Source organism: Centroberyx gerrardi, chromosome 6, assembly GCF_048128805.1.
Source record: "Centroberyx gerrardi isolate f3 chromosome 6, fCenGer3.hap1.cur.20231027, whole genome shotgun sequence".
Classification (NCBI taxonomy): Eukaryota; Metazoa; Chordata; class Actinopteri; order Beryciformes; family Berycidae; genus Centroberyx; species Centroberyx gerrardi.
In genome coordinates this window covers 29,829,269-29,857,171 of record NC_136002.1, presented here as the reverse complement: position 1 = coordinate 29,857,171, position 27,903 = coordinate 29,829,269, and the positions used below count along the sequence as shown (strand labels likewise).

Here is a 27,903-nt window from a genome sequence, read left to right as displayed (position 1 = left end):
ATGGCATACGACTGGTGTGCGTCCAGAGGCCGTGTGGTGAAGAAGCATGCCTCCAGATCCACATCTTCCCTTACTGGTCTGGGATCAAATCCTGCCAGAACCTTCTCCACCTTCACCTCAGCCTTTCAACTGTCTCCATAAAGAAGCAAGGCTACAGTAAACATGTCGACCCCTTGAATGTAACAAATCAGTAATAAATATGTCACCTTTTTCTGATTAATTTTGAAAATGCTGGAAACGCAGTGGTGAGATGCATCATTTCCCTAAGTTATGCCAAAATCAGATCTGAGATATCACAGGTAACACAGACACGGAAAAGAACAAATGAACAAACAAATAAACAATGTAGCGCCCCCCTTGGGCCAATCGCTGTAATTTTGTATGAAAGCAGTAGTGATATGCATGATTTTGAACAAATGGATGGATGGAGGGAAGTGGACTGTCCACTCCTTAAAAACAAACTAACCCATCAAGGGGCAAGGTTGGAGTAGCATCTGCCATTTCAGTTCTTTTTCTATGCTTTTCCTTTTGTATTGGAGGTTATTTATGGACAGACCTTAGTTTAATTGAATCCTTGGTGTTGTGCTCTATCTGCAGGGTTAATCTGGTTCAGCCAGTTCAGGAAATGGATTTTCATTGCTGTTCTTTCTAAATAAATCTGCCAGAGAAGGCTCTTATATCCAGTGTATGATGAAAGTTTCCATTATTGGAGTCGCAATTTAATTGAACTGAAAGTGAATTAACAACCAAGTCATTATAATAATCAGAATACGTTTTTTTTTTTTCTGTTACAGACTCTGACAGAGACCAAGAGGACAGCCATGTTTTCAGCCAGACCAGAGAACCAACCGTGAGTAAACAAAATAATAATTTATATTAATACTAATGCTAACACTAATACTACCCATACTGTTATTATTTAGAGAGTAGAACTGCAACACAAAGTGGGCAGGTGAAACGTAAAACATGAAACATTAGAGGCCTTTAAAAATGTTAAGATGACAAACCATGACCACACATTACATCAGAAGCAAGATTAAAAAATTATCTTGTTATGTTTTCAATCCCCTTTAAATGCACCACACTGTCTGGCCTTCACACTCTAATGAAACACAGCGCTTTAGCTCTGATGCAGTATTACCCAGCAGGCACTTCAGCTCAGTGGAGTGCTTCTTTTATGTGATTGTGGTTTGATGACTGAAATGAGTGTTGACAGTTGTGCTGCACAACGAATTGCTTCATCGAGGACCTTAAGCTGCTTTAATCTAATCAGTTTAACTGAAGTGTATTATTACATATGACACTCTATAAAGAGAGTTGTGTATTATTTTTAGTTTGTGTACCTAACTTAATAAGAGGATCATAAGCAGGATACTAAATCCTTCTAGCTTCTTGCTCCAGTGTTCTGCTGCATGCATCTTACCTGTGTGTATTTCACCTGGTTTGGGCTGAAGGGGGGAATGCACTGGAAGTTTCAGGTGTGTTTTGAAACGCACCGAATGTTTTCAAGACCCCGATACACACTGGAAGCATTAAGTGGCAGGTCAAACCAGTGATGTGTCGGCTCTGAACCTGGTTCAACAGAGGACCAGAACGGATGTTTTTTCATGAGGTTACTTGTCTTTAGAAGTTGGCCACAGGAAAACAAGACATGGGCTACGTTTAGATTAGATTAGACAGCTTTATTAATCCCCAGTGGGGAAACTCATTTGCCACCAAATCAACTCATACAGACAACAAACAATATAGACATTGCATTCACAGTACACAACAAATAAGTAACACCGTAAAAAGCCATTTGAGACACAATTAACAGCTGAAAGGTGCTATGGATCTAGATGCATTCACAGTAGGCTACACAACAAATAAATAACACCATAAAAAGCCATTTGAGACATGATTAACAGCTGAAAGGTGCTATAGATCTAGAGTAGACCACATCTAAAAGTGTTCATTAAAAAATCTGACCGCTGCTGAACAAAAGACCTTCTGAGTCGTTCAGCAGAGCTCTGAGGCATCACTAGTCGCTCACTGAAGGAGCTTCTGAGTCCGTTAAAAACAGTGTAATGGATGGCCTTCAAAATACAGAACCGTTTTTAGTTTGGCCCTTGTTCTCTTTTCTACAGTGACCTCAAGTGAGTCTGGGGTAAGGCCAATCACTGAGCCAGCCTTTCTGATCATCTTATTGATCCTGTTTTTACATGTGCATAATAATCTAAACTATTACCAATAGTCCAAGTCTGTCTTACTGTGATTATGGTTAACTCCGACTAGCATTACTGCATACTAGTGCAGAGTATAATGGCACTAACATAATCAGAGTGTGGTGTTTACATGCAATACTCACATTATTGTCTAAAACGCATTACAATCGCATTTTAGTGTGCATCGATGAAAAATATTGATGATGAATAAAATTATATCTATCTTGATGAGGCAAAGCTAATTAACAAAATCCAAAAGCTCCATCAATATTTGACTGTAAACTAAGCGGGTACTCACAGTAAACTAATAGCATTCAGTTGATCAGATGTATGGACAAAATCGAAATACTATACAGTCTAGACGGTCTACTAGCTGTAAATATATGAGCCACACCGTACAGCAGAGCAGGGAGCAGAAAATATGATGGATAGTAAAGTCACCCATGCTGTGGTGACATGCAGGTGCTGCTGACGCTTCAAGTCTGCGAGTCGGTTTTCACTCCCAGTGCATTTGGGTCTCTAGTCACATGACAACAGGTAGGATTTATCACTGCTGTTCTGCATTGCTGAGCTGCAGCCATGCAAAGCACACATGAGCTCTGAATGATTTTATCTGTGTTATGAAACAGCAAAAAACATAAATAATTGTAGCGATAATTTATATTACATTTTAGGAATTTAGCAGGTCACAAACATGACGTGATTTCAACACTGCGTCTCTGCTTCAGCTCTCATATAACTCAGGGTCTTGTTTGACAATGTAGCCCAGTTTTAGACCAAGCATTATATATTTAAACAATACATAAACAGCTGTAGATATCATAAATATGCACCAGAGAAGTCCATATGTACAAGATAATACTTTATTTTTGTCATTTACCAGAAGACATAGTCTAACATGTAGTGTCTACTAAGCTTTCACTTTTAAACCTGATGTCGCCTCATTTTAGCCTAGATGTCTATAACTATTTAGACATCTTTTAAACAGCTAATCAACGTGAAATTGCTCAGTGGGAAGCAGCACAAGGGTCAGAGGTCATAGCGCCCTGACAATAGGTGAATAGGTAAAAAATATTCTTGTGACCCTAGGATGATCATGTAGACAAAGGAGAAGTGCTAAGAAAGAAAATAAAAGGTCAGACGAGATTTTTAGAATTACAAGATTAAGTTTGTGAAGAGTATTATGTAAGAGTTTGTGAAACAAGTCAAGGAAGAAGATATGGGAAGGGCAGGGGTGGGGTGTGTGTGTGTGTGTGTGGGGGGGGGGGGGTTGGGGGGGGTGTAGAGGGGGACATGAAGTATTCATGAAGCAGGAAGGCAGGAGGGAGAGGACCTGAGTCCTGTTCAATTCAACTTTAATATCCCAAAGGGGAAATTCTTTTTACAGCCAGGTGAATGAAACAGACACAATCGCTAGCCACAGCATGCATAAAATCAAAGGCAACAGCAGCAACAACAAAAAACTATAATAAAAACAATAGAGACATAGCCGATCAATAGTCAGAGAAAAGTAATAACCAGGTAGCCAGGAGCTTCAGCTTGTAGAAGTTCATATTCAGATGGGCATGGGACTAGACCTGCTGTAGCTTTCCTTGCAGCTCTTGAAAAACTCGCTCCAGTGGGACGACAGGTTACCAAACTACAGTTACACACAAAGTTAGAATCAATCATAGATTTAGAAAACAGGACCGTCAGTCATCTGCAGACATTAAACGAGTTTAGCTTCCTCAGAGAAAATAACCGTTATCATTTTTTACAAACTGCCTGTGTTCTCATAGAAGTTCAGTTTATTGTCAAGGTATGTTGCCCAGGTATTTAAAGGTTGTCAAAAGTTCAGTGTTGTGGTCTTTGATGACACAAGGGTAAGGGGTAACACTAGTTTTTTCCAGGTGGAGTGATGACCAGGTCCACTCAGGGAAGGAAGAGCTGAGCCGCTAGTCTGCTGTCAGAGCGGCTCAGAGTGCAGCTAAACCCACAGCTTCTACAGCCTTTTGTAACCTTTATTTATCCAGGGGAGACTGAATGAGCTTCATACTCACGCTGTCAAACATATTCAAGCTACTGAGCAGCTCCAGTGGAGCAGCTGGGAGTTAAGTGCCAGTCTGACATTAAAATGCAGGCTGCAGTTTTATGCAAACATTTCTTGAAGTCAGTTCCTCTGGAGGCAGAAATAATCTCATTGGATGAGATAGGCAAGAGGTAAGAGAGGAGGAAGCTAATATTATGAAGCCTAGCACATTTGCTAACAACTGGAAAGATACAATCCATCCATACTAACTTATCTAGGTTAGCTAGTTAGCTAGCTGACATTCCAAGGTCAAACGGGGTCATCCCTATGTTCCCTCAGCCCTGTGTGTTTAGGCAAGGAGCTCGTATGGTTGAGGTTAGGGGTTCCAGGGCAGATGAGGTGGTCGGGTTGAGGCATGAGGTCACTGAGGTTAGGGGTAGAGCAAGCTTGCGGTCAAGGCTGTCAGAAGGTAAGTTGGGATAGGGCTGAGGGAACATAAACACACTCCCGTTCAAACTAGTCATACTAGCCTATAGCTATATAGGTAAGCTAGTTAGCTAGCTGCCATGATGAATGAATGTCATGGTCATGAATGAATTAAAAAAATAAGTCATTAGCATTTATATTTTTTATTTATAATCTAGATTTTGTATTTTATTTATATTTTCCTTTGCCATTCACATTTACAGTTAGCTAACTTGCGCTCTGAAAAACTGTGGTTCTTTGGCTCCGCCCACTGAGCTTTATCTCAACCAATGAGATTATTTCTGCCTCTGAGAAATGTTTATATAGCTAAAACATCAAAAGTCCCAGGCTGAGCTCCAGGCTGGTGCCTCACCTTGTGCTCAGGACATCACACACCCTGGCTGAAGCTCTGTCTCACCTGCTGAATGTCCCCACTCCTGTGTGGACAGGTAAAAGACAAGAGGCGGTCGCCCCCCTCTGACAGACCCCCCTCCGCCCCGCACAGCAACCCCCACCACAGCGGCTCCGCAGACGAACAGGAGAGCCCCGAGCGAGTGGTGAGACACACACACACACACACACACACACACCTATACACAACAAGAAGCATACAGCACATACAGATGAATACAGACGCGTACACAAACATTCATGCATACTGAAAGCACACACACGTAAGAGCATAAACAGTATGCCTACATTGACAAACACATTCAAACAAACTGTACATGCGTGATGACAGGGTGTCTCAAAAAAGGTGTTTAGAAATATGCTGGTGATGCACACAGAAACTTTCAAAAGTGACAAGTGAAGAAAAAAATAAAGAATAAAGTTCCAAAAGTCAAGTTATCCTTTTAAGAGTGGAAGAACAACGCTGAGGTGACTGCTGTTCTTGATATAGAACAGTTAATATTCGGTGATAGGCCTATTAAAGTAATTCTGAAATTTATGTGAGCTATAAATCAAAACAGAGAGGCAGAGCTAAGCTGAACAGTAACAAGAAATAAAAACACCCTTGCGAGGTGCACACTTGTCCCCGGCTACATCTGTTTTGCCTTTTTGTTAGGCTGTCATGATGTTAGCCATGCGACAGTTTACATATCGCTGTTGTCATGTGAAAACCTTGTAAAAAATTTTAAAGAAACTCACAGCAAAGACACTCGCCCACTGCACTACGGAGGCCAGCCAAGGACAAACATTGCAAAGCACCATGCATAAAGGCTAATAGCTAAGCTAACCATACCTGCAGAAAAGTCTCACTGGTTACCATAGTCTCACTTTGACAGATCTTTCTCCCGCTGAAGGTCACATGTCCCACAATGACAAGTGAAGAGGGAGGTAGCAAGTTTACTAGTTTAACAAGTTTACTCCCTCGCTTCATCGAGTCCGCCATCATGCGAAAATGTTCAGAAATGCATGGTGGACAAGCAAAAAACAAGGCTGCTTTTCTTAAATCCTGAAAAGTTGATATTTTGGAGACACAAGGTTTTCACCCAACAGCGACGATGACTGTCTGTGCTGTCTACAGTGTAAAATAAATAAGAGTTAATAACTTGTAATGATAACAGGGGTGAAGAGAGACTGGCAGCATCACTGGTTAGTTAGCTCTACCTCAAGTACCTGGATGATCCGTGTGAATCTGTGTTGTGATTTGGATATATTTAGATAGAGGAAAGCACCACGGATATTGACCTCATGACCCTGGAAGCACCAGACACATACAGACTGGAACATAATGTATAACGTTGAAATTTTTATGAGCAACATTGTTATTCGAATATATTTGGACTGAGAAATACAGCATTGATTGACCATGTGACCCTGCCAGCCACCAGGCCCATACAGACCGGATCACAATAGTCCGGGCCTGATCTGCTGAGGTCATCCACCCCACCCCACCTCCCACCCCCCCAAAACACACACACACACACATAAACAGCCATTCATTTCTCCCAGCTCAGCAGAGATGCCTGGTCTTTTCAGCCGGCAGCAGGTGACCGCTGGCAGCTGGACGCAAGGTCGATAACAAAAAACATCTGACCGCGGCAGATCTGAAACCACGCACAGGTGCCGGACTCAGACCTGCAGTAAACACTTCAGCCCGCATTCATGGACCGAAAAGTCGCATGTTAGCACTTTCAGCATTCCTCTAACAGTGGTCGCCGCAAGCTAGTCCCACCCACTGGTTTCAATGAGGAATGACAATGTTGCTAACAGTGTTGCTGTTTTGAGGATGGCTGGTTATTGGAAGGACAAATGCTTAAATGTGTTTTCGTTTGGCAAGGAAAAAATACCACAATTCAGAAAAACTACAATTCAAAATATGTGTTACAACTGTTAATGTAGTAACTTCCCATTAATGTAATGTTCCATTAATGTAATAACAATTTGCAGTTAATAGTGTAATAATCCTGTTAACGTTATGTCCCATAAATGTAAAAACCGACCATTAATGTAGTAACTTTCACTGTTATAATTATTACATTATTTGGTTTTATTGCATTAACAGGAAGGTTAAACATTTTGAAATGTAAGCTTCCATACATGTTAACTAAATTTGTGAGTGGGTGCACTGGTAGATTGAATATTGACTAGTTCAGTTATATGTTTGAATAGTGAAGATTTCAACCTTCTCTCTAATGTAATAATTATTACGTTAACAGGAAACAAGTTATTATACTAATGGCAGGTAACCTTTATAACAATGGGAAATGTATGACGTTCACAGGATTATCACACTCTTAACTGTAAATTGTTATTACATTACATTAATGGATAATTTACATTAACGGGAAGTTGTTACAGTAGCAGTTGCAACAGTATCAATTGCACACCTTTAAAGGATAATAAACCCAAATAAAGAATTTGGTTATAGCAATCAAACACAGCACATTTCAGATAAAAAGTTACATTTTAGTTGAATTTCTATCATTTTGCATCATGACATCCGCCTACAGAGTGGATCATCTCGCTGTGTGTTGCCTGTGTTGTGCAGGTGCAGAAGGAGAAGCTCCATGCGGAGCTGAAGCAGGTGCTGAGTCAGAAGAGAAGCCATCTGAGAGAGTCGACCTGCCAACTGGCCCAGCCAGAGATGGACTCATCCACAGAGGAGCAGACAGGGGTGAGCAGAGGATACTCCCACATGAAACCAGTTATCTGCCTTGTGAGGCATAAATCTTTAGGATGTAAATTCATAATACACATCATATTAAATACTAACAAACTGATGTAAGTTACATGAGGATAGGGTCTTTGGAAGTGGAAAAAAAAGCATAAATGAATTCTGTTCTGAAAGTATAATTTATTTTTGTTTGTACTGGTGGTTGTTTGTCTTATGATGATCACCTACTGGAGGTCATATTTTACCCACCTTTTTATTTACCTCATATCACTAATGGTAAAGGGATGGGTAGAGATACACTTAACCACAGAGTCATTCCATGGCTGACAAAGACCACAGTTCTTTTTTCCCTTTGTGCGGTGACTTTGTAAGATATGCGAGTTGGTCAATCAGTGGAAAAGTGGATGTAATTCAAGAATAGAATGACCTTTCCTCCATGACAGCTTAATGGATCAAACGGATGTGAATGTAAAGTGTGAAGTGACAAGTCGCTATAAATTTCGGGCCGTGCATTCATTAAAGGAAGGCAAACAAGATAGAAAACATTAGTGTGATTGCTCAGCTGCATTGTAAACTATTCTTGAATCTACCCAGCAAAGGAAATAGCACAGTAGCAGTGTGTTCTTCTTCATCTGACGCATTACTTTGTGCTAAAAGCTGCACTGCACAACTTTGGCATTGGCAGCACCAAATGGCATTAATAGGAATTTTGCAAACTTTAAAATCCAACTGCGCAAATGTCTTCTTCTTAGTGGCTATTGCTACTATTACCACCCGGTTTCGAGGAGATATTTGACTCTGTGTGTGTGTGTGTGTGTGTGTGTGTGTGTGTCAGACGGCAGAGGAGGCCTGTGAGCCTGTGGAGATAGTGGTGGAGACCGAGGCGGAGGCTGGAGCCAGCGGCTACAGCGTGACGGGTGGAGGGGAGAGAGGAATCTTCATTAAGGACGTCCTCAAAGATTCCCCCGCTGCCAAGCACCTCAGTCTGCAGGAAGGTAACTCAAGCCAAGACAATTTCATTTAGGGAGCACTTCTACTGAACAGGCTCATCACCAACTGCTTTGCAAAGAACACAAATACAGATAAAAACTAAGAGCTAAAATAAAGACAGAAGAAGCACATCGAGGCCAGTGCTTGTGTGTGTGTGTGTATCTCTGTGTGTGTGCTGTTAGGGTTCGACTGATATGGGTTTTGAAAGACCAATACTGGCGTTATTGTATCGATGCTAAAAAAATAATTTCCTCAGAATTGTATTCTTGTCAGGGTGGAAAAACCTCGGAAACACCATTTACACCATCATATGACTAATAAATAATAATAATAATAATAATAAACAAAAAAATTCCATTAATTGGTTCGCAGCTCCTTAAGGCAAGGCGTGGCAGGTTTCAGTGAAGGTTTTACAGACTGCTAGTCCTGAAGTTGTTGAATATAAAAAGGAAAGTTGGACGACAATGACTGGCCGGGATCTGATTTTTAATAAAAAGTATTGGCTTGATATATCATATATGTGTCTGTGTGCATTGTTAGAAATGAGTATCCTATTGCTTTTACCTTGATTTTCCTGGACACTATTTCCAAATGAAAGTGGGAAAAAAATCTGATTTAATGGGTTTTCATTGAAGGCCTCAATGCAATAAAAACTAGAACATTTGAAAGAATGCGTGGACTTTTGACAGCTACTGTTCGTTTGTGTATGAATGCATGCATACACACAGGAGTCAGAGCTCAGGGGCGGTTAGAGGAGGTCGGGGTTAGGTGTCTAAACACAGTATAAACACAACAGTATAAACACACCGGCTGACACATTCAGTCATAATGCCCTCTCTGCAGGTGACCAGCTGCTGAGTGCCAAGGTCTACTTTGACAATGTGAAGTACGAAGACGCTCTGAAGATCCTGCAGTGTGCAGAGCCGTATAAGGTCAGCTTCCTGCTGAAGAGGACTGTCCCGGGCGGAGAGATCATCATACGCCCTGGAGCCCCCAGCCTGGAGCTCAAAGGACCCAAAGCCAAGATGGCCAAAATGGTATCAAGTATAAATATATATAAATATAATCTGGCACCTAGGCTTTGGAATGCCCTGCCCAAAAAACAAAGGCTAGCCAAATCTGTATGACCTTTTAAATCTCTCCTCAAAACTTACTTTCATGAACAGGCTTTTGCATAATTTCCTGTTTTATTCCTCTTATGTGTTATTTGTTATTTTATGAGCTATGTACCATATATTTTATTCTGGATCCTAGAACGCTCTCCCCTCTCTCTCTCTCCTATCCCTATCTTAAACTTTTTTTTTGTGTAATTGCTTTTGTGAATTAAGTTCATGCTATTTCTGCTATAATGATTCTGCACTTACTTGACTATGTAAAGCATTTTCTAGCTTTGTTTTGAAAACTGTGTACAAACAAAGTTTATTAGTATTATAAGTCAAATCTTCTAGAACCTCAAAGTTGATTTAAAACACATTCTTAGCTCATACACTTTCAGTCCTTGTATAAATAGTTGAATATTAGATTGAGGGAAAAAAATCGAATAAATCATTATATAAATATAGCCAGCAACTCAACAGGTTGTACCATACCGCAATTGTGGGCCTTTAAATATTAGTGACTATGACCTTCCTATCACTCATACCTGTGTGTGTATGTTTCAGAGTGTCAAGAGCACCAAGCCGTTCAAGGTCAAGAAGAAGAGGGGTGGTCGTTTCGGTCTGAAGAGGCTGAAAGAGAAGAAGGGTAGAGAGGAGCTGGTGATAGAGGGAACTCCCCCCAGGCTGGAAATGAGTGATGTGGATGTGGAGTTTTCTCTCCCCAAATTCAAACAGAGGAGGAGTGCGAAGGCTGCAGCAGAGGAAGCTGGAGGAGCAGCAGCCTTGGGGAAGAAAAAGAGGAGGATCAGGTGAGCCGTGTTCAAGCTCTTTTTGTGTTTGCTTTTCATGTTTGAATGCATTATAGACGACACCTGCACTGACAAAATGAGAGATAGCCAAAAACGTAAGCAAAGTATGGTACTTTTTGAAGAATAGGTATTCTAAGTCCTAGACTGACAAAAGGATAATACTTTTACTGGCTGGATCTATATTTATGAATTGATACACTTCAAATTATGATTTTCTTTTTCCAAAATGAATATACAGCATTTGGGAATATAACTCTTTATTGGCTATTCCCTAGGATCTTGGCTGCATTACAATGTCTTTTTCTCCTTCTCCCTCCCCTTTCTATACACTCATCCTATTCTCCCAGGTTCCCCGGAATGAAAATGAAGGGTTACACTGGAGCAGCGACAGGAGGAAAAGTGGAAACAGGAAAACTTGAAGGACAGGTGGATATCTCTTCACCTGACGTATCTGGAGCTAAAGTGAAAACCAAAGTAAAAGGACACAAGTTTGGAATCACCTTTCCCAAGACCAAGCACACAAAGTCAGACCCAGCCTCGGCGTCTGGGTCTGTGGAGTTGAACCCACCAGATGTGAAACTCCGGCCACCCTCGGTGGAGTTCAGCTTGTCTGGTAATAAGGGCAGCGACATGGAAGTGGAGGGGGGAGGGGCTAAGTTTAATGCACCCGATGTGGAGTTTGCACTTCCCTCAGGAAAAGCTGAGGCATCTTTGCCCACTGTGAAGGGAAAGGCAGAAATCAAAGCACCTAAAATTGACATCAAAGGAGGAGTTGGTGCAGAGGGAGCTGGGGGAAAAGTAGATGTAGATGTAGGCAAAGGAGATGCAAAGTTGAGAATGCCAAAGTTGAAACTACCCAGAGTTAGACTCTCACGCCATTCTGATGAGATAGATGGTGACATCAAGGTAAAAGCTGAAGGACCTGAGAAGACAGGGCTGAAAATGCCACATATTGACATAACACCTCCTGAAGTAGATGTGGACGTTTCTCTTCCCACCATGAAGGGAGGCATGGAAGGACATATCAAAGCACCTGAAGCAAAGATCAAGGGAGGGGGTGAGATAGGTCTCCCCAAAGCACATATCACCAAACCAAAGATGGAGGGCAGTGTTGAGGGCATGGATCTCTCAGGGACAGGTGCATCTATTAAGATGCCATCTATTGATATCTCTTTGCCAAAAATGAAGGGAAAGTCTGACATGGAAATCTCACTCCCAGAGTACGAAGCAGATGGGAAGACGGCAATCAAAATGCCTGCCATTGACATCTCTATACCTGATGTTGATTTGGAATTGGACACTGGACGGAGAATTCCTGATGAGGTGGAGGGCGCACCTTTTAAGGGGCCCAATATCTCCATGCCAAAGTTTGGCATCTCCTTACCAAAGATGGGATCTCCTGATGTGGATATTGAATGTCCAGAAGCTGGAGGGAAAATCAGCCTACCTTCTGTTGACATCTCACTTCCAAAGATAAAAGCACAGGGTGGAGATATGGATATAGAGCAGTATGTTGGTGGAGATGGGAAGTTCAAAATGCCTGATTTTGATATATCTCTTCCCAAAATTAAGTCACCTGAGGGAGAAGTAGATATTAAAGGACCAGAAGTCAAAGGGGGCTTCAAGTTGCCCAAAGTAGACCTGACTCTTCCCAAAGGCAAAGCAGGAGAGATTGATATCGAAGAAGGCAAAGGAGGAAAATTTAAATTGCCAACATTTGACATCTCACTACCTAAAATGAAGACAGGTGAGGTGGAAGTCGACATTGAGGGTCCCGAAGTAAAAGGTGGTAAATTTGAAACACCCACACTTGACATTTCCCTGCCCAGAGGCAAAATGGAAGGAGACATTGAAGTAGAGGGGCATGCTGGGAAGGGAGGCAAATTCAAAATGCCTACCTTTGATGTTTCTTTACCAAAGCTGAAACAACCAGAGGGTCATCTCGACATAGAGGGGCCAGAGGTGAAAGGTGGAGGTAAAATACAGATGCCATCTATTGATATATCCGTGCCAAAAGGAAAGACAGAGGGGGACATCGAAATAGAGGGACCATCTACAAAAGGAGGCAAGTTCAAAATGCCCTCATTTGACATCAGACTCCCTAGGATAAGGACATCTGGGGCTGAGGTTGACATAGAAGGCCCTGAGATTAAAGGAGGGGAAATTGAAGTGCCATCAGTAGATATTTCTCTTCCAAAGGGTAAATCCAAGGGTGAGGTTGACATTGGGGGAAAAGGAGGCAAGTTTAAAATGCCCACATATGATATCTGTCTTCCTAAAATGAAGTCACCTGAGGGAGAGGTCACTTTAGAGGGACCTGAAATCAAAAGTGGAAAAATCAAGATGCCAACAGTTGATATTTCTCTTCCCCAAGGAGAAGTAGAGGGGGATTTGAATATTTCTCTTCCAAAAATGAAGCTACCTGAGGGAGAGGTGAAGATTGAAGGCCCTGAGGCTAAAGGAGGAAAGATTGAACTGCCAACCATTGACTTTTCACTTCCCAAAGGAAAATTAGAAGGGGACATGGATCTTCAGGGTAGTGGCGGTAAAGGAGCCAAGTTCAAGCTGCCCACTTTTGACATCACTCTCCCAAAGATGAAATCCAAAGAGGGAGAGGTTGATATTGAAGGTCCTGATGTTAAAGGAGGAGCAAAGTTCAATATGCCATCTCTCGACATCTCTCTTCCTGCAATGAAACTGCCAGAGGGAGAAGTGAAGATCAAAGGTCCTGCAGCCAAAGGAGGAAAATTCCAGATGCCCTCTTTAGACGTGTCACCACCAAAGATGAAATCACAGGGAGGTGACATCGACATTGAAGGTCCTGAGTTGAAAGGAGGAAAGCTTGAGATGCCTTCGATTGATGTTTCACTTCCCAAGGGTAAAGTAGAGGGAGATATTGATATCGATGGAGGAGGTGGAAAGGGAGGTAAATTCACCATCCCCTCATTAGATATTCACAGTCCTACAATTGATATTTCTCTGCCCAAAGGAAAAGCAGAGGGTAAATTAGATATTGAAGGACCTTCAGGAAAAGGAGGGAAGTTTAAAATGCCAACATTTGATGTATCCTTACCAAAGATGAAGATCCCTGAGGGTGATGTTAGCCTTGAGGGGCAATCGGTTGATATCTCTCTTCCAAAAGGAAAAGTGGAGGGAAACATACAAACTAAAAGCAAAGGGGGAAAGTTCCACATGCCCTCAATCAATGTTTCTCTCCCTAAAATGAAATCAAAGGGAGGTGACATCAGTATTAAGGGACCAGAAGTCAAAGGTGGGGAAATCAAAATGCCTACAATTGACATCTCGCCTCCTAAAGGAAATTTAGTAGGTGATATCAGTGTCGAAGGTGAAGGAAAAGGAGGCAGATTCAGCATGCCCTCTCTAGACATCAACCTCCCCAAAGTAAAATTCCCAGAAGGGGATGTGAAGATTCAGGGACCGGAAGTTAAAGGTGGGAAGTTTGAGATGCCAAAAATTGACCTCTCTCTTCCTAAAGGAAAAGCAGAGGGGGACATTGATATTGAAGTTCACTCTGGAAAAGATGGGAAATTTGAGATGCCAACCATTGATATTGCACTTCCCAAAGGAAAAGTCAAAGGTGACATAAATGTTGAAGGCCCTGAAGGGAAAACAGGAAAATTCAAAATGCCAAAATTTGATGTTTCACTTCCAAAGATGAACCTACCAGAGGGTGATGTCAAATTGGAAGGACCAGAGATTAAAGGAAAGATTGAAATGCCAACCATTGACATGTCACTTCCAAAAGGAAAGATAGAGGGAGATATTGACATTGAGGGGCATGGAGGTAAAGGAGGCAAGTTTCAGATGCCTTCAATTGATCTCTCTCTTCCTAAAGTGAAAGCTAAGGGAGTCGATGTCGATATTGAAGGACCTGAAGTCAAAGGTGGAAAGTTCACTATGCCATCACTTGACGTTTCACTGCCTAAAATGAAATCTCCAGAGGGAGGAGTCAGCATAGAGGGTCCTGATGTTAAAGGAGGAAAATTCAACATGCCAACCATTGACATTTCACTTCCCAAAGGAAAAGTTGAGGGTGGCATAAATGTTGAGGGCCCTGAGGGGAAAGGGGGAAAATTCAAGATGCCCAAATTTGACATTTCATTACCAAAGGTGAATCTTCCAGAGGGTGATTTCAAAGTAAAAGGACCAGAGATCAAGGGGGGAAAGATTGAGATGCCAGACATTGATATTTCACTCCCCAAAGGAAAAGCAGAAGGGGAAATTGAAATTGAAGGACATAGTGGCAAAGGAGGCAAGTTCCATATGCCCTCAATTGATATCTCTCTTCCTAAAATGAAAGCTAAGGGACCAGAGGTCAATATTGAAGGTCCTGAGCTTAAGGGAGGAAAATTCAACCTGCCAAACATTGACCTTTCACTCCCCAAAGGAAAGGTTGAAGGTGATCTCAATATTGAGGGTCCTGAGGGAAAAGGAGGTAAATTCAAAATGCCCAAATTTGACATTTCGCTTCCAAAGATGAACCTACCAGAGGGTGATGTCAAATTGGAAGGACCAGAGATCAAAGGAAAGATTGAAATGCCAACCACTGATATTTCCCTTCCAAAAGGAAAGGTAGAGGGAGATATTGACATTGAGGGGCATGGAGGTAAAGGAGGCAAATTTCAAATGCCCTCATTTAATGTCTCTCTGCCTAAAGTGAAAGCTAAGGGAGTTGACATCGATGTTGAAGGACCTGAAGTCAAAGGTGGAAAGTTCACTATGCCATCACTTGACGTTTCACTGCCTAAAATGAAATCTCCAGAGGGAGGAGTCAGCATAGAGGGTCCTGATGTTAAAGGAGGAAAATTCAACATGCCAACCTTTGACATTTCACTTCCCAAAGGAAAAGTTGAGGGTGGCATAAATGTTGAGGGCCCTGAGGGGAAAGGTGGAAAATTCAAGATGCCCAAATTTGACATTTCCTTACCAAAGGTGAATCTTCCAGAGGGTGATTTCAAAGTAAAAGGACCAGAGATCAAGGGGGGAAGGATCGAGATGCCAGACATTGATATTTCACTCCCCAAAGGAAAAGCAGAAGGGGAAATTGAATTTGAGAGACATGGTGGCAAAGGAGGCAAGTTCCATATGCCCTCAATTGATATCTCTCTTCCTAAAATGAAAGCTAAGGGACCAGAGGTCAATATTGAAGGACCTGAGCTTAAGGGAGGAAAATTCAACATGCCAGACATTGACCTTTCACTCCCCAAAGGAAAGGTTGAAGGTGATCTCAATATTGAGGGTCCTGAGGGAAAAGGAGGTAAATTCAAAATGCCCAAATTTGACATTTCGCTTCCAAAGATGAACCTACCAGAGGGTGATGTCAAATTGGAAGGACCAGAGATTAAAGGAAAGATTGAAATGCCAACCACTGATATTTCCCTTCCAAAAGGAAAGATAGAGGGAGATATTGACATTGAGGGGCATGGAGGTAAAGGAGGCAAGTTTCAGATGCCTTCAATTGATCTCTCTCTTCCTAAAATAAAAGCTAAGGGAGTCGATGTCGATATTGAAGGACCTGAAGTCAAAGGTGGAAAGTTCACTATGCCATCACTTGACGTTTCACTGCCTAAAATGAAATCTCCAGAGGGAGGAGTCAGCATAGAGGGTCCTGATGTTAAAGGAGGAAAATTCAACATGCCAACCATTGACATTTCACTTCCCAAAGGAAAAGTTGAGGGTGGCATAAATGTTGAGGGCCCTGAGGGGAAAGGTGGAAAATTCAAGATGCCCAAATTTGACATTTCCTTACCAAAGGTGAATCTTCCAGAGGGTGATTTCAATGTAGAAGGACCAGAGATCAAGGGGGGGAAGATTGAGATGCCAGACATTGATATTTCACTCCCCAAAGGAAAAGCAGAAGGGGAAATTGAAATTGAAGGGCATAGTGGCAAAGGAGGCAAGTTCCATATGCCCTCAATTGATATCTCTCTTCCTAAAATGAAAGCTAAGGGACCAGAGGTCAATATTGAAGGTCCTGAGCTTAAGGGAGGAAAATTCAACATGCCAAACATTGACCTTTCACTCCCCAAAGGAAAGGTTGAAGGTGATCTCAATATTGAGGGTCCTGAGGGAAAAGGAGGTAAATTCAAAATGCCCAAATTTGACATTTCGCTTCCAAAGATGAACCTACCAGAGGGTGATGTCAAATTGGAAGGGCCTTCAATTGATATCTCTCTTCCTAAAGTGAAAGCTAAGGGAGTTGATGTCGATATTGAAGGCCCTGAAGTCAAAGGTGGAAAGTTCAATATGCCATCATTTGGCGTTTCACTGCCTAAAATGAAATCGCCAGAGGGAGAGGTCAGCATAGAGGGTCCTGATGTTAAAGGAGGGAAATTCCAAATGCCAACCATTGACATTTCACTTCCTAAAGGAAAGGTTAGGGGTGACATAAATGTTGAGGGCCCTGAGGGGAAAGGGGGAAAATTCAAAATGCCCAAATTTGATGTTTCATTACCAAAGGTGAATCTTCCAGAAGGTGATGTCAAAATAGAAGGACAAGAGATGAAAGGAGGAAAGATTGAGGTGCCAACGGTTGATATTTCATTTCCCATAGGAAAAGTGGAGGGAGATATCAATATTGAAGGACCATCTGGAAAAGGAGGAAAGTTTGAAGTGCCCAAAGTTGATATATCTCTACCAAAAATAAAGTCAAAAGAAGTCAATGTCAGCATCAAGGGCCCTGAGGCGAAAGGTGGAAAATTTGAAATGCCTAAAATGGATGTCTCACTTTCCAAAATGGCGGGGCATGGTGAAGTGGAGGTCGACACATCTGGTAAAAAAGGTGGTGGGCTCCATCTGCCAACTCTTGATATAAATGTCCCCAAGTTTGACCTTGACCTCAGCCTCCCCTCTGGTCACAAAGACAAAAGCCTCAAAGTGGACACCAGTGGTCCTGATGCATCAGGACGTTTTGAGATGTCTGGTGGCCACCTTAAAATGCCCTCCTTGCCAAAAATTAGTACAAAAGCCAAAGGTGATATTGATGCAGACCTAAGCCTCAAAGGAGATGTGAAACCACCCAAGGTAAAAGTTAAGGGTGCAGACATCGAGACAGGTGCCATAGAAGGTGCAGGTGGATCAATTAAACTTCCCACTGTCAAACTACCGACGGTCGACATCTCAGCTCCTAAGGTGGATCTAGACTTTGGCCTGACCAAACCTAAAGGGGATGATGTGGAGGTGGAGCTTCTGAAAGCAGAGGGAGGGAGACCTTCCTCAGGGGGCAGCTTTGATTTGCCTGATGTCTCCCTTAAAGTCCCCAAGTTCTCTCTACCCAAGTTTGGTGGGAAGTCCAAGAGCGGTGATTTGGAGATAGGAGGACAAGGCCCCAAGGGAGACATTTCCCTCAGCCCACCACATGTGGAAGGTGAGATTAGGGCACCATCGGTAGAGTTTGATGGGGATGGAAAAGTTAAAGTCAAGGTGAAAAAGCCTAAAATCAAAATGCCCTCATTTGGAATATCTAAAAAGGATGCAGATATATCTGTGTCTTGTCCTGAAGTGGACATTAAAGTGAAGAAGGGTAAAATTGACATTCCTAAACCAGAAATCAGAGTTGAGGGCCCAGAGGATAAATCTAAATACAAAGTGAAATTCCCCAAGTTTAAAATATCATCACCAAAGGGTCAACTACCAGAGGGAAAGGTTGATGCCAAATTGGAAGGAGACATGGAAGGGAAAGGTGGTTTCCATGCACCTGATGTCACAATCAAATTGCCCAAGTTTTCCATGCCAGGGTTTGGTTCTAAAGAGCGAGATATAGGCAGGCCAAGTGGTGATTTTGATGCTAAGGCCAAGGTCAAGATGCCCTCTGTTGAACTGTCACTACCAGCAGCTAAGACACCAGAAACAGAGGTTCTTCTCCCCAAGGCTGAAGTGGACGTCTCAGAAGCTGATATCAGAGGTTATGAGGGAAACCTCAGAATCCCCAAAATGCCAACTATTGATGTTTCAGTCCCCAAAATAGACTTGGATGTGTCCCTGCCTAAAGTAAAGCATGATGCAAAGATCGAGGGAGGAGGCAAATTCAAAATGCCCAACATCAAAATGCCTGACATTGACTTGTCACTTCCTAAAGGAAAAACAGGTGACATTGAAGTTGAGGCAGAGGGGGGGAAGTTCAAGATGCCTCACATCAATATGCCCAATGTGGATATATCCTTGCCAAAAGGAAAGTCTGCAAAGATTGAAGGACCCGAAGTGGAACTCAAAGGAGATGGAGGAAAATTCAAAATCCCACAGATTACAATGCCGTCAATTGACCTTTCCCTTCCCAAAGGAAAATCTGGAGATCTTAATGCACCAGATGTTGAAATAGAGGGGGAGGGAGGTAGCAAGTTTAAGATGCCACATGTCAAAATGCCCAATGTTGACATAACCCTGCCTAAAGTAAGAACTGGAAAAGTTCATATTCCAGATGTGGATGTAGAGGTTGAGGGAGACAGAGGCAAATTCAAAATGCCTGGTATCAAAATGCCAAATGTTGACATATCTCTGCCTAAAGGAAAGAAATTTGAGGGACCAGACATTGAAATGGAGGGAGAGGGAGGTGGAAAGTTTAAGATGCCTCATGTCAAAATGCCACATTTTGACATAAACCTGCCTAAAATGAAAACTGGAGAGATTGATACACCAGATGTGGATGCAAAATTTGAGGGAGAGGGAGGTACATTCAAAATGCCTGGTATTAAAATGCCAAAAGTTGATATTTCACTACCCAAAGGAAAATCTGGAAAGATTGAAGGTCCTGAGATTGAAATTGAAGGAGAGCAAGGAAAGTTCAAGATGCCTCATATGAAAATGCCCAACATCGACATCTCTCTCCCTAAAGCAAAAATCGGAGGCATTGACACACCAGAGATAGAAATGGAGGGAGAGGGAGGAGGGAAATTCAAAATGCCTCATATGAAAATGCCTGATATTGATATATCACTACCCAAAGGAAAGATGGGAAAGACTGAAGGCCCAGCGATGGAGATCAAAGGAGAAGGTGGAAAATTCAAGATGCCACACCTTGGCATGCCTTCAGTTGACATTTCACTGCCAAAAGGAAAGATTGAAGGTCCAGAGGTTGAAATAGAGGGAGATGGGGGAGGGAAATTTAAAATGCCTCATATGAAAATGCCTCATATGAAAATGCCTCATGTTGACATATCTCTGCCCAAAGGTGAGATTGAAGGTCCAGAGATGAACATCAAACGCGAAGGTGGAAAATTCAAGATGCCACACCTTAGCATGCCTTCAGTAGATATTTCACTGCCAAAGGGAAAGATTGAAGGTCCAGAGGTTGAAATAGAGGGAGCTGGGGGAGGGGAATTTAAAATGCCTCATATGAAAATGCCTGATGTTGACATATCTCTGCCCAAAGGTAAGATTGAAGGTCCAGAGATGGAGATCAAAGGGGAAGGTGGAAAATTCAAGATGCCACAGATTACAATGCCCTCCATTGATATGTCACTGCCCAAAGGAAAATCTAGCAAAATTGAAGGCCCAGAGGTAGAATTTGAGGGAGGAGGAGGAGGGAAATTCAAAATGCCTCATGTAAAAATGCCTACTATTGACATTTCACTACCCAAAGGAAAATCTGGCAAAATTGAAGGGCCGGAACTGGAGCTAGAGGGAGGGAAATTTAAAATGCCACACATGACAATTCCCTCAGTAGACATTTCACTACCAAAAGGAAAGATTGAAGGTCCCGAGGTTGAGATTGAGGGCGAGGGAGGAAAGTTCAAGATGCCTCACATGAAGATGCCAAACATTGACATCTCTCTTCCTAAAGGAAAACCTGGAAAGATTGAAGGACCAGAAATGGAGATAGAGGGAGAAGGTGGGAAATTTAAGATGCCTCATATGAAAATGCCTGATTTTGACATATCTCTGCCCAAAGGAAAAGTGGAAGGGCCAGAGATGGAAATCAAAGGAGAAGGTGGGAAATTCAAGTCACCACAGATTACAATGCCAACACTGGACATAGCACTGCCCAAAGCAAGATTTGGTAATATCAACTCACCAGAAGTGGACATTGAGGGAGGAGATGGGAAATTTAAGATGCCTCATGTCAAAATGCCAAATATTGACATAACCCTGCCTAAAGTAAAAACTGGAGAGATTCATACACCAGATGTGGGTGTAAAAGTTGAGGGAGAGGGGCACAAATTCAAAATGCCTGATATCAAAATGCCAAAAGTTGATATTTCATTACCCAAAGGAAAATCTGGAAAGATTGAAGGTCCAGAAGTGGAGATAGAGGGAGAAGGTGGAGGGAAATTCAAAATGCCTCATATGAAAATGCCTGATATAGATATATCTCTTCCCAAAACAAAAACTGGCAAAATTGACATGCCAGATATGGACATAGAGTTTGGAGGAGTGGGAGAGAAGCTTAAGATGCCTCATGTCAAAATGCCTAGTGTTGACATTTCACTACCAAAAGGAAAGGCTGAGGTTGAAGGGCCTGAGATGGAGCTAAAAGCTAAGGGAGGAAAATTTAAAATGCCACACATGACAATGCCTTCAATGGATATTTCACTACCGAAAGGAAAATCTGGAAAGATTGAAGGTCCAGAGGTTGAGATTGAGGGAGCTGGGGGAAAGTTCAAGATGCCTCATGTTAAAATGCCAAATGTTGACATATCTCTCCCTAAGGGAAAAGTAGATATTGATGCACCAGATATGAGAGTGGAGGCAGAGGGAGGAAAGATCAAGATGCCACATATCAAGATGCCTCATGTTGATATATCATTGCCCACAAGGAAATCGGGAGAAATTGAAGGTCCAGAAGTTGACATAAAAGGAGAGGGAGGCAAATTTAAAACACCACATATCAAGATGCCAAAAGTAGACATTTCACTTCCCAAAGGTAAAACTAGAGACATTGAAGTACCTGATATAGAGATGGAGGTCACAGGAGGAAAATTCAAAGGACCAGACATCAAACTTCCAAAGGTGGATATATCACTGCCAAAGGGGAAGTCAGGTGAGGTAGGAATCAACTTACCCAGTGCTGAGGCAGAGGGGAAGATTAAAGTGCCACAAGTCACATCACCTGATCTGGACCTTGATGTGAGAGTTGGTAAACCTACACAAGGAGCAGAGACCCATGGGAAAACTGGCTTGCATGTTGAGGGAGAGCACAAGGGTTTGAAACTAAAGATGCCAACAATAGATATTGAAGGTCCAGCAGGAGACCTGGAGCTTGACATAGGTCTTCACAGAGGAGAGGGGAAGAAGGACAGAAAGAAGATCGAATTACCTGACTTGGATCTCAACACATCAGGAACCAGCAGCAAAGTAAAGGGGCCTAAAGTAAAAGGAACTAAATTCAAGATTGGAATGCCTAAAATGAAAAACAGCGGAGATGCAACAGTAGAAGTGAAAAAGCCTGGGAAAGAGGAGGACGAAGGGATAAGCGGTAGATTCAAAATCAAAAAAGCCAAACATGGCAAAGGAAACGTTGAGCTGCCAGAAGTTGAAGTTAGCGGTCCGGCATTACCAAATATCTCCCCCCCTGAAGTGGAATTCTCTGGTCCCTTAATCTCAGCCCAGGGAGAAACCCACAATGGACAGACAGAAGGCAAAGATCGTATTCAACTCTCAGTGCCAAAGGTTACATTACCAACTGTTAGTCTGAAGACCAAACAAGGCTCAGGGCCTGAGTCCTTAGGAGCAGATGGAGAGAGTGGCCTCTCGCTACCCAATGTGGAAATCAAAGGCCCCACAATACCAGACATAGACTTTGATATTGCATCACAAGATGAAGATGCCATCGCAGGAAAGGGCAAGAAAATCAAAATCCCTAAATTTGGTGTCCCATTACCCTCCATCTCCTCTCCTGAAGGAAGAATGGATATCTATGGGCCAGAAATTCGGTATGAAGGCCCTAAGATGCCCAAAGTAAAGAAAGCTGTGTTTGTGCTGGTAAATCCTCCTCAAACAGACCAGGCTGCTGCATCCACAGGCATCCCAGAAGGAGAGGCAACAGCTGAGGCTGAAACAGAAGATGTCAGAATAAAGATGCCCAAGATCAAAATGAAGCCAACCTTTGGGAAGTCAGGCTCCAAAGATAAAGGAGCTGCTGTGAGCACAGAAGGAGAGGTGGAGGGAGAGGAGAAGTCAAAGGGTGGGAAGATGAAAATGCCCAAAGTCTCCTTTTCTCCCAGCAAGTCAGGCTCATTTGATGTCAGTCTCAAAAGCGAAGGTTCGAGCTCCAGTCTCAACGGTGAGAAAGATGCAAATCTCCACAATGGATCAAAGGACGACAAAGGCAAATATAGTGGTAAAATCAAACTTCCAAAGGTGGAGTTCACCTCTCCATATGGCAAGATGGGTGGAGGGGAGGAGGACGCAGAAATGAGCGCACAATTGGCGAAGGATTCATCACCGAGAGCAGCCATGGGAGATGCCAGAGGGCTAAAGATCAAATCAGGCAAGATGTCCTTTGCTGGTTTCAGTAAAAAGAAGGGAGGAGGGGAGGAAGAGGAAGAAGAGGCAGAGATGGAGCCCAGGAAGGATGTGGTGTCATCTCATGCCAGGACAGAGATGCTGGACAGGGACAGTTCGGAGTCCCCGGCTAGTTTTACCATGGAGTTCAGCTCAGGGAAGCTCCAGGCTTGGGGCAAGGCAGAGAGCGAAAGCAGAGAGCTGGAGGCTGATGAGAGAGAGGCTTCCCCCTGGTTCAAGGTCCCCAAGTTCACCCTGAAGCCACACTCCACAGGTAAGGACAGAGGAGGAGAGGAGATTCTCTCCAAAATTAGATATCCATTATTTAAAAAAAGGGATACCTACTCTTACAAAGTGATTAACAGAATACAATTCAAACACGTTCCACTATTTTTTTAAAGGGAGATAACTTAATTCCTTGCTTGGCAAAATGAATTTGAAAATGTATACACCAAATCCTATGTATTTTAGCAATAAACAAATATGAACCTCACCTAATCATTTTCCAAAATGGATATATAGCCTTTTTGAAATGAACACTTTTGAAAGTGAAACACAGTGAAAAATAACACAAAGTTATTGCTACCTAGCAATAATCTACACAGTAGAAAGTACAGTAATGCACTGGTCCTTTGTTTTATTCATTTTCATTCCATATGTTGTGCTGTTTCTTCTTTTTTTATGTGAAGCACTTTGTAAACTCTTTTGTAGCTAAGTGCTATATATAATAATACATATTTTTTTATTATTATTAGGAGGTAGAATTTCGTTATTCAAGTTTATTAATATATCACTTCTGTTTTGTCTCTGCTACAACAGACTAAGTTTCCTTTCCCTCTTCATTTCATTCTCTCCTCTTCTCTGATTTCTTCACCTTTCTTCCTTTCATGTTCCCTCCTCTCCTCCCCATTTCTCTCCTCTCAACTCCTCTCCCTCTCCTCCTCTCATCCCCTCCTTCTTCCTCTCCACTCCTCCCCTCCTTTCTCCTGTCCACTCTTCCTCTCCTCTCCTCCCCTCCTTCTTCCTCTCCTCCTCTCCTCTCCTCCCCTCCCCCAGGTTTCCTGCAGATAACCCCGGAGGGTTCTCCTCAGGCCCGGCGGAGGGGGGAGGTGGGAGGTGAGGCCGAGGTCTCCGGATCCTTCTGCCTCCACACCTCGGGGATGGACTTCACCACCCAGGACGTGTCCGAGGAGCAGCAAGTCTCCTTGGCCGAGGAAGGAACCGTCACCATGGTGACCAAGACCACCAGAACCACCCACCATGTGGTTACCACGGAAACGCGGACAGGTGACGCTACGACAACCACGACGACAACTCACCGGGTGTCGGACTTCAACTACTGAGGATGTTGTAACGGTTGCTGAACCGTTTTTTTTTTAATTGCTTTGGTGAGGTTGCAGTGTTCTGCACCGTGGCAAACGTCTATAAAGGAAAATTTAGCTCTTTATTTTATATTTAAATAGGTGAGCTATGAATGTGATGAAAATCAATGACATTTCATCAACCATCATTATTGTCATTATCAGAGCAACAGAGTAATATATACTTCTTTTTCATTTTAAATGTGACTATTTTTTGTTACTGTTTATCGAAGTTTTGTTAGTTTAGTCCTAATTATTTATCAGATTTTGTTTGGTTTTACCGGTTTCACTCTGAATGTAAACATGTTATATTGATTTATTTATTGTTGTTCATGTTTTCCTCAAAAAGCGCTGAAATGCGTCAATCACTTTCATATTAATTCAGCAACATCGATTTGACCATGATTTTATTATGAGTCATACGTTCAAAACAATTCATTTTGAACCACTGCAGTACACGCCAGAGTAATATTTCTGTAAATACATTTATATAATTGCTTCTTTAAAGCAGTATCCCTTCAATGAAAAATGTAATTATTTTCATATTCACCAAGAGTAGGAAGTAGAAATAATGATATTTTTTGACCTGATGTCCTATTTTGTTTGTCTTGAAGGAAAAGTGTGAGCTTTTTTTGAGTTTATAAGCTATTTTCATTTTCCGCTTAAGTTTTACATTGTAGGCATTTAGCTGGGAAGGGGTTCAGCGTCTTGCTCACTCTGGACACACCGTCTGCTGTGGGGATCGAACCTGTGTGACCTTATGGGTTGGTCTTTAACCACTAGGCCGCCCTGCTGCTAATCTCATTCATATTTCCATTTTTATTGTGCGCTGTCAGAAAAAAAAGGTACGCTGTTGTATCAACTATCACTGGGACTTTAAAACAGTAGAACGGTGAACCTTTTTTTTCTGACAGTGTGGTTATATAACCCACTATAAATTACACTGCCATATAAAGGCTGCTACAATGACAGACTGGCTAAGGAGTGGCGAGCCTTGATCTCATACGAAAGCCATTATCTAACAAAATATGTCCTCTAAAGACAGAAGAGAGCGAGAACAAGAGGACCAAGGCACCTTTCCCTTTTGGAATAAAATGCCTTTGATAATCTGACATCGCTCTGTTTAATATTTTTTACAAGACTTTAAAGGAATTTTGCATGTTAAATAGGTCAGTGTCAGATTAATGAAGGCAGTTTAAAAGTGAAGAGTGCCTTGATCCTCTTATTTTGGAAAATGAGTCCTCCATTTAAAGTACAAATTGCTTTAAAATGAGGGAGCAAAACCTTCTGGGGCAAAGCTGATGTGTCATTTAGATCTTTATTTTGTTTATTTTATCTACACTGAGACATGTTAAGAGTTTCGTTCCAAAATGAGATACCCACCATTTGAGAAATGTAACACCTGCTCTCACAAATATGGTACTGGCGTGAAATTAAAACTCACAGTTGAATGCCACTGAGTTATTCACTACCTTGAGCCCTTTACTTATAAAATAGTACAGTTTTACAGGATGCAATCTGTGTTTTTCTAAATACTGAGCAATGAACATCAGGTAACTCTTTTTTTTCAAATGGATATATAGCATTTTGGGATGAAAGCCTTTCAATTTTTTCCTGTTTTGGCGAGGTTGGTAGATAGAATAAAAAACGTGTGCTAAACTGCATGGAACAAGTCCTGACAATCCACTCACAGTCGAACAAGTTTTCATTAACAACTTTTAACACTTAGCCTGTTTTGCAGGTGAGAAATAGATATACAGTGGTGAGGAGAGTAGAGACATATCGAAATAACACAAACTCAATAGTATTTATGTGTATAGAGAGAGATTTTTACCACTAGCCTATACCTTTCTGGTCTCAATGTGATTTTGAAATATTTTTTTCTTTCAGCATATAAGGGTTTCAATGCCAAGTGTTTTGTCAAAGCTGCATTGGAGAGAATGTTGGTTAAGATGTTATATTAATAAAAATTAATATTCACATAAAATGGATTAAATGGGTGTTTTGTATTTGTTTATTCATTGTGCCTTTCTCTCACTTTGCACACTGGCTGAATGGGCATGTGAGCCTTATTTATAAAAAGTGTAGGTCCATTTGAGTTTCATCTATCAGCCTAAATTCACTTTGAAATTTTTGAAATCCTTACGTGAAAAAATGTAGCCTACCTTTACTGCCCATGTTAAAGCCCTTTTCTAGTAGACTTGGCCAATCTCCCAGCATCCTCTTGTCCATAATGTAAATCAAGCAGAGTGGAGTTTTAGTTATAGAAGTGTTTCTTGGAGGCAGAAATAATCTCATTTGGATAAAGAAACAGTTTTTTGGAGAGCAGCTTGGCTTATTGACAAATCTGAATGGCAAAGAAGAAACTCTCATCAAAATTTAAATAAAAATAGAAATGGCAATGACTTCTTTTTCCATTCTTTCATGACCATGGCATTTATGATGTTGGAAGGTCAGCAGCTAGCTAACTAGCTTACCTAGATAGCTATAAGCTAGTATGGCTAGTTTGAACTTGGAAGGTCAGATATGCTAACTAGCTAAACTAGATAACTTAGTATGGCTAGATTGCATTTTTAGTAGTTAGCAGCAGAGCACTAGGCTTAATAATATTAGCTTCCTCCTCTCTTACCTCTTGTCTTTTTCACTGGGCTTCAGGCTAATATTACTTAGCCAGGAAGACTGTGGTTCGTTGGCTCCGCCCACTGAGGTTTAACTCAACCAATCAGATTGTTTCTGCCTCCAGAGCAGCTCTGCCTCTGAGAAATGTTTACATAAGAAAAACTACAGAGAACATACATATTATATTAACACAGATAACAACTTGGCAATGCATCTTCAGATACAGCTATCTCTTAGGTTACTTGTATGTGGAAAAAAATAAAATCATGAGGAAGTACAGTGGATCTACAGTCATCATGACAAATTTTTAAATGGGGGCTCTTATTCTCACATTAAACATTAGGCCTAATCATTTTAGTGTCCGAGAATATTTCAGGCGCACACGCTGTTGGATTCCATATTAGGTCAAAACAGCACTCTCTGTTAATGGATCAAGCTGCAAATACAAAATCACAGGAATGGGGTATGTGAATGAGACTGGTTATTCTCACTGGGCCTAAACATCTTAGTCACAAAGAAAATCCTGGGTCTATTCTGTGTTCTGGAGGATTCTACATGAGGTTAAGAACAGCACTCTCTATTATTGGATCAGGCATGGACTGAAGATGCAAAAGAACATGGATGGGGCATCTGATTATTCTCAGCTCCAACATCCGGCCTAAACATCCCAGTCAACACTGAGCCTATCTAGTGTTTTGTATTCTGCAGTGGTTTGAAAGCAGCTCTGTGCTTGCGGACTGAGCCTGGACTGGAGACACGAGAGCACATGG

At 41.9% G+C, this 27,903-nt stretch overlaps 1 protein-coding gene across 1 annotated transcript; it reads left to right on the top strand.

Annotated features, from left to right (window-relative positions):
* Window positions 1-26,489, top strand: prx (periaxin). The gene is made up of 16 exons (XM_078283952.1): window positions 1-76; window positions 795-850; window positions 5,127-5,234; window positions 7,673-7,798; window positions 8,634-8,793; window positions 9,632-9,825; window positions 10,450-10,694; window positions 11,042-11,672; window positions 11,739-16,242; window positions 16,339-17,406; window positions 17,470-17,637; window positions 17,704-18,690; window positions 18,871-19,095; window positions 19,408-20,121; window positions 20,230-23,427; window positions 24,210-26,489. Exons 1-16 carry the CDS (start codon window positions 1-3, stop codon window positions 24,494-24,496), a joined length of 12,747 nt encoding a protein of 4,248 aa, XP_078140078.1. The 3' UTR covers window positions 24,497-26,489.
* Window positions 26,490-27,903: the final 1,414 nt, after the last annotated feature.

What these genes read in the sequence shown, in the direction of transcription:
- prx (XM_078283952.1), top strand. Translation starts at nt 1, where the DNA reads ATGGCATACGACTGGTGTGCGTCCAGAGGCCGTGTGGTGAAGAAGCAT. An exon ending in AGGAGAGCCCCGAGCGAGTG is followed by an intron (nt 5,235 to 7,672) that starts GTGAGACACACA and finishes TGTGTTGTGCAG; the next exon opens with GTGCAGAAGGAGAAGCTCCA. An exon ending in AGGACGTTTTGAGATGTCTG is followed by an intron (nt 17,638 to 17,703) that starts GTGGCCACCTTA and finishes ATATTGATGCAG; the next exon opens with ACCTAAGCCTCAAAGGAGAT.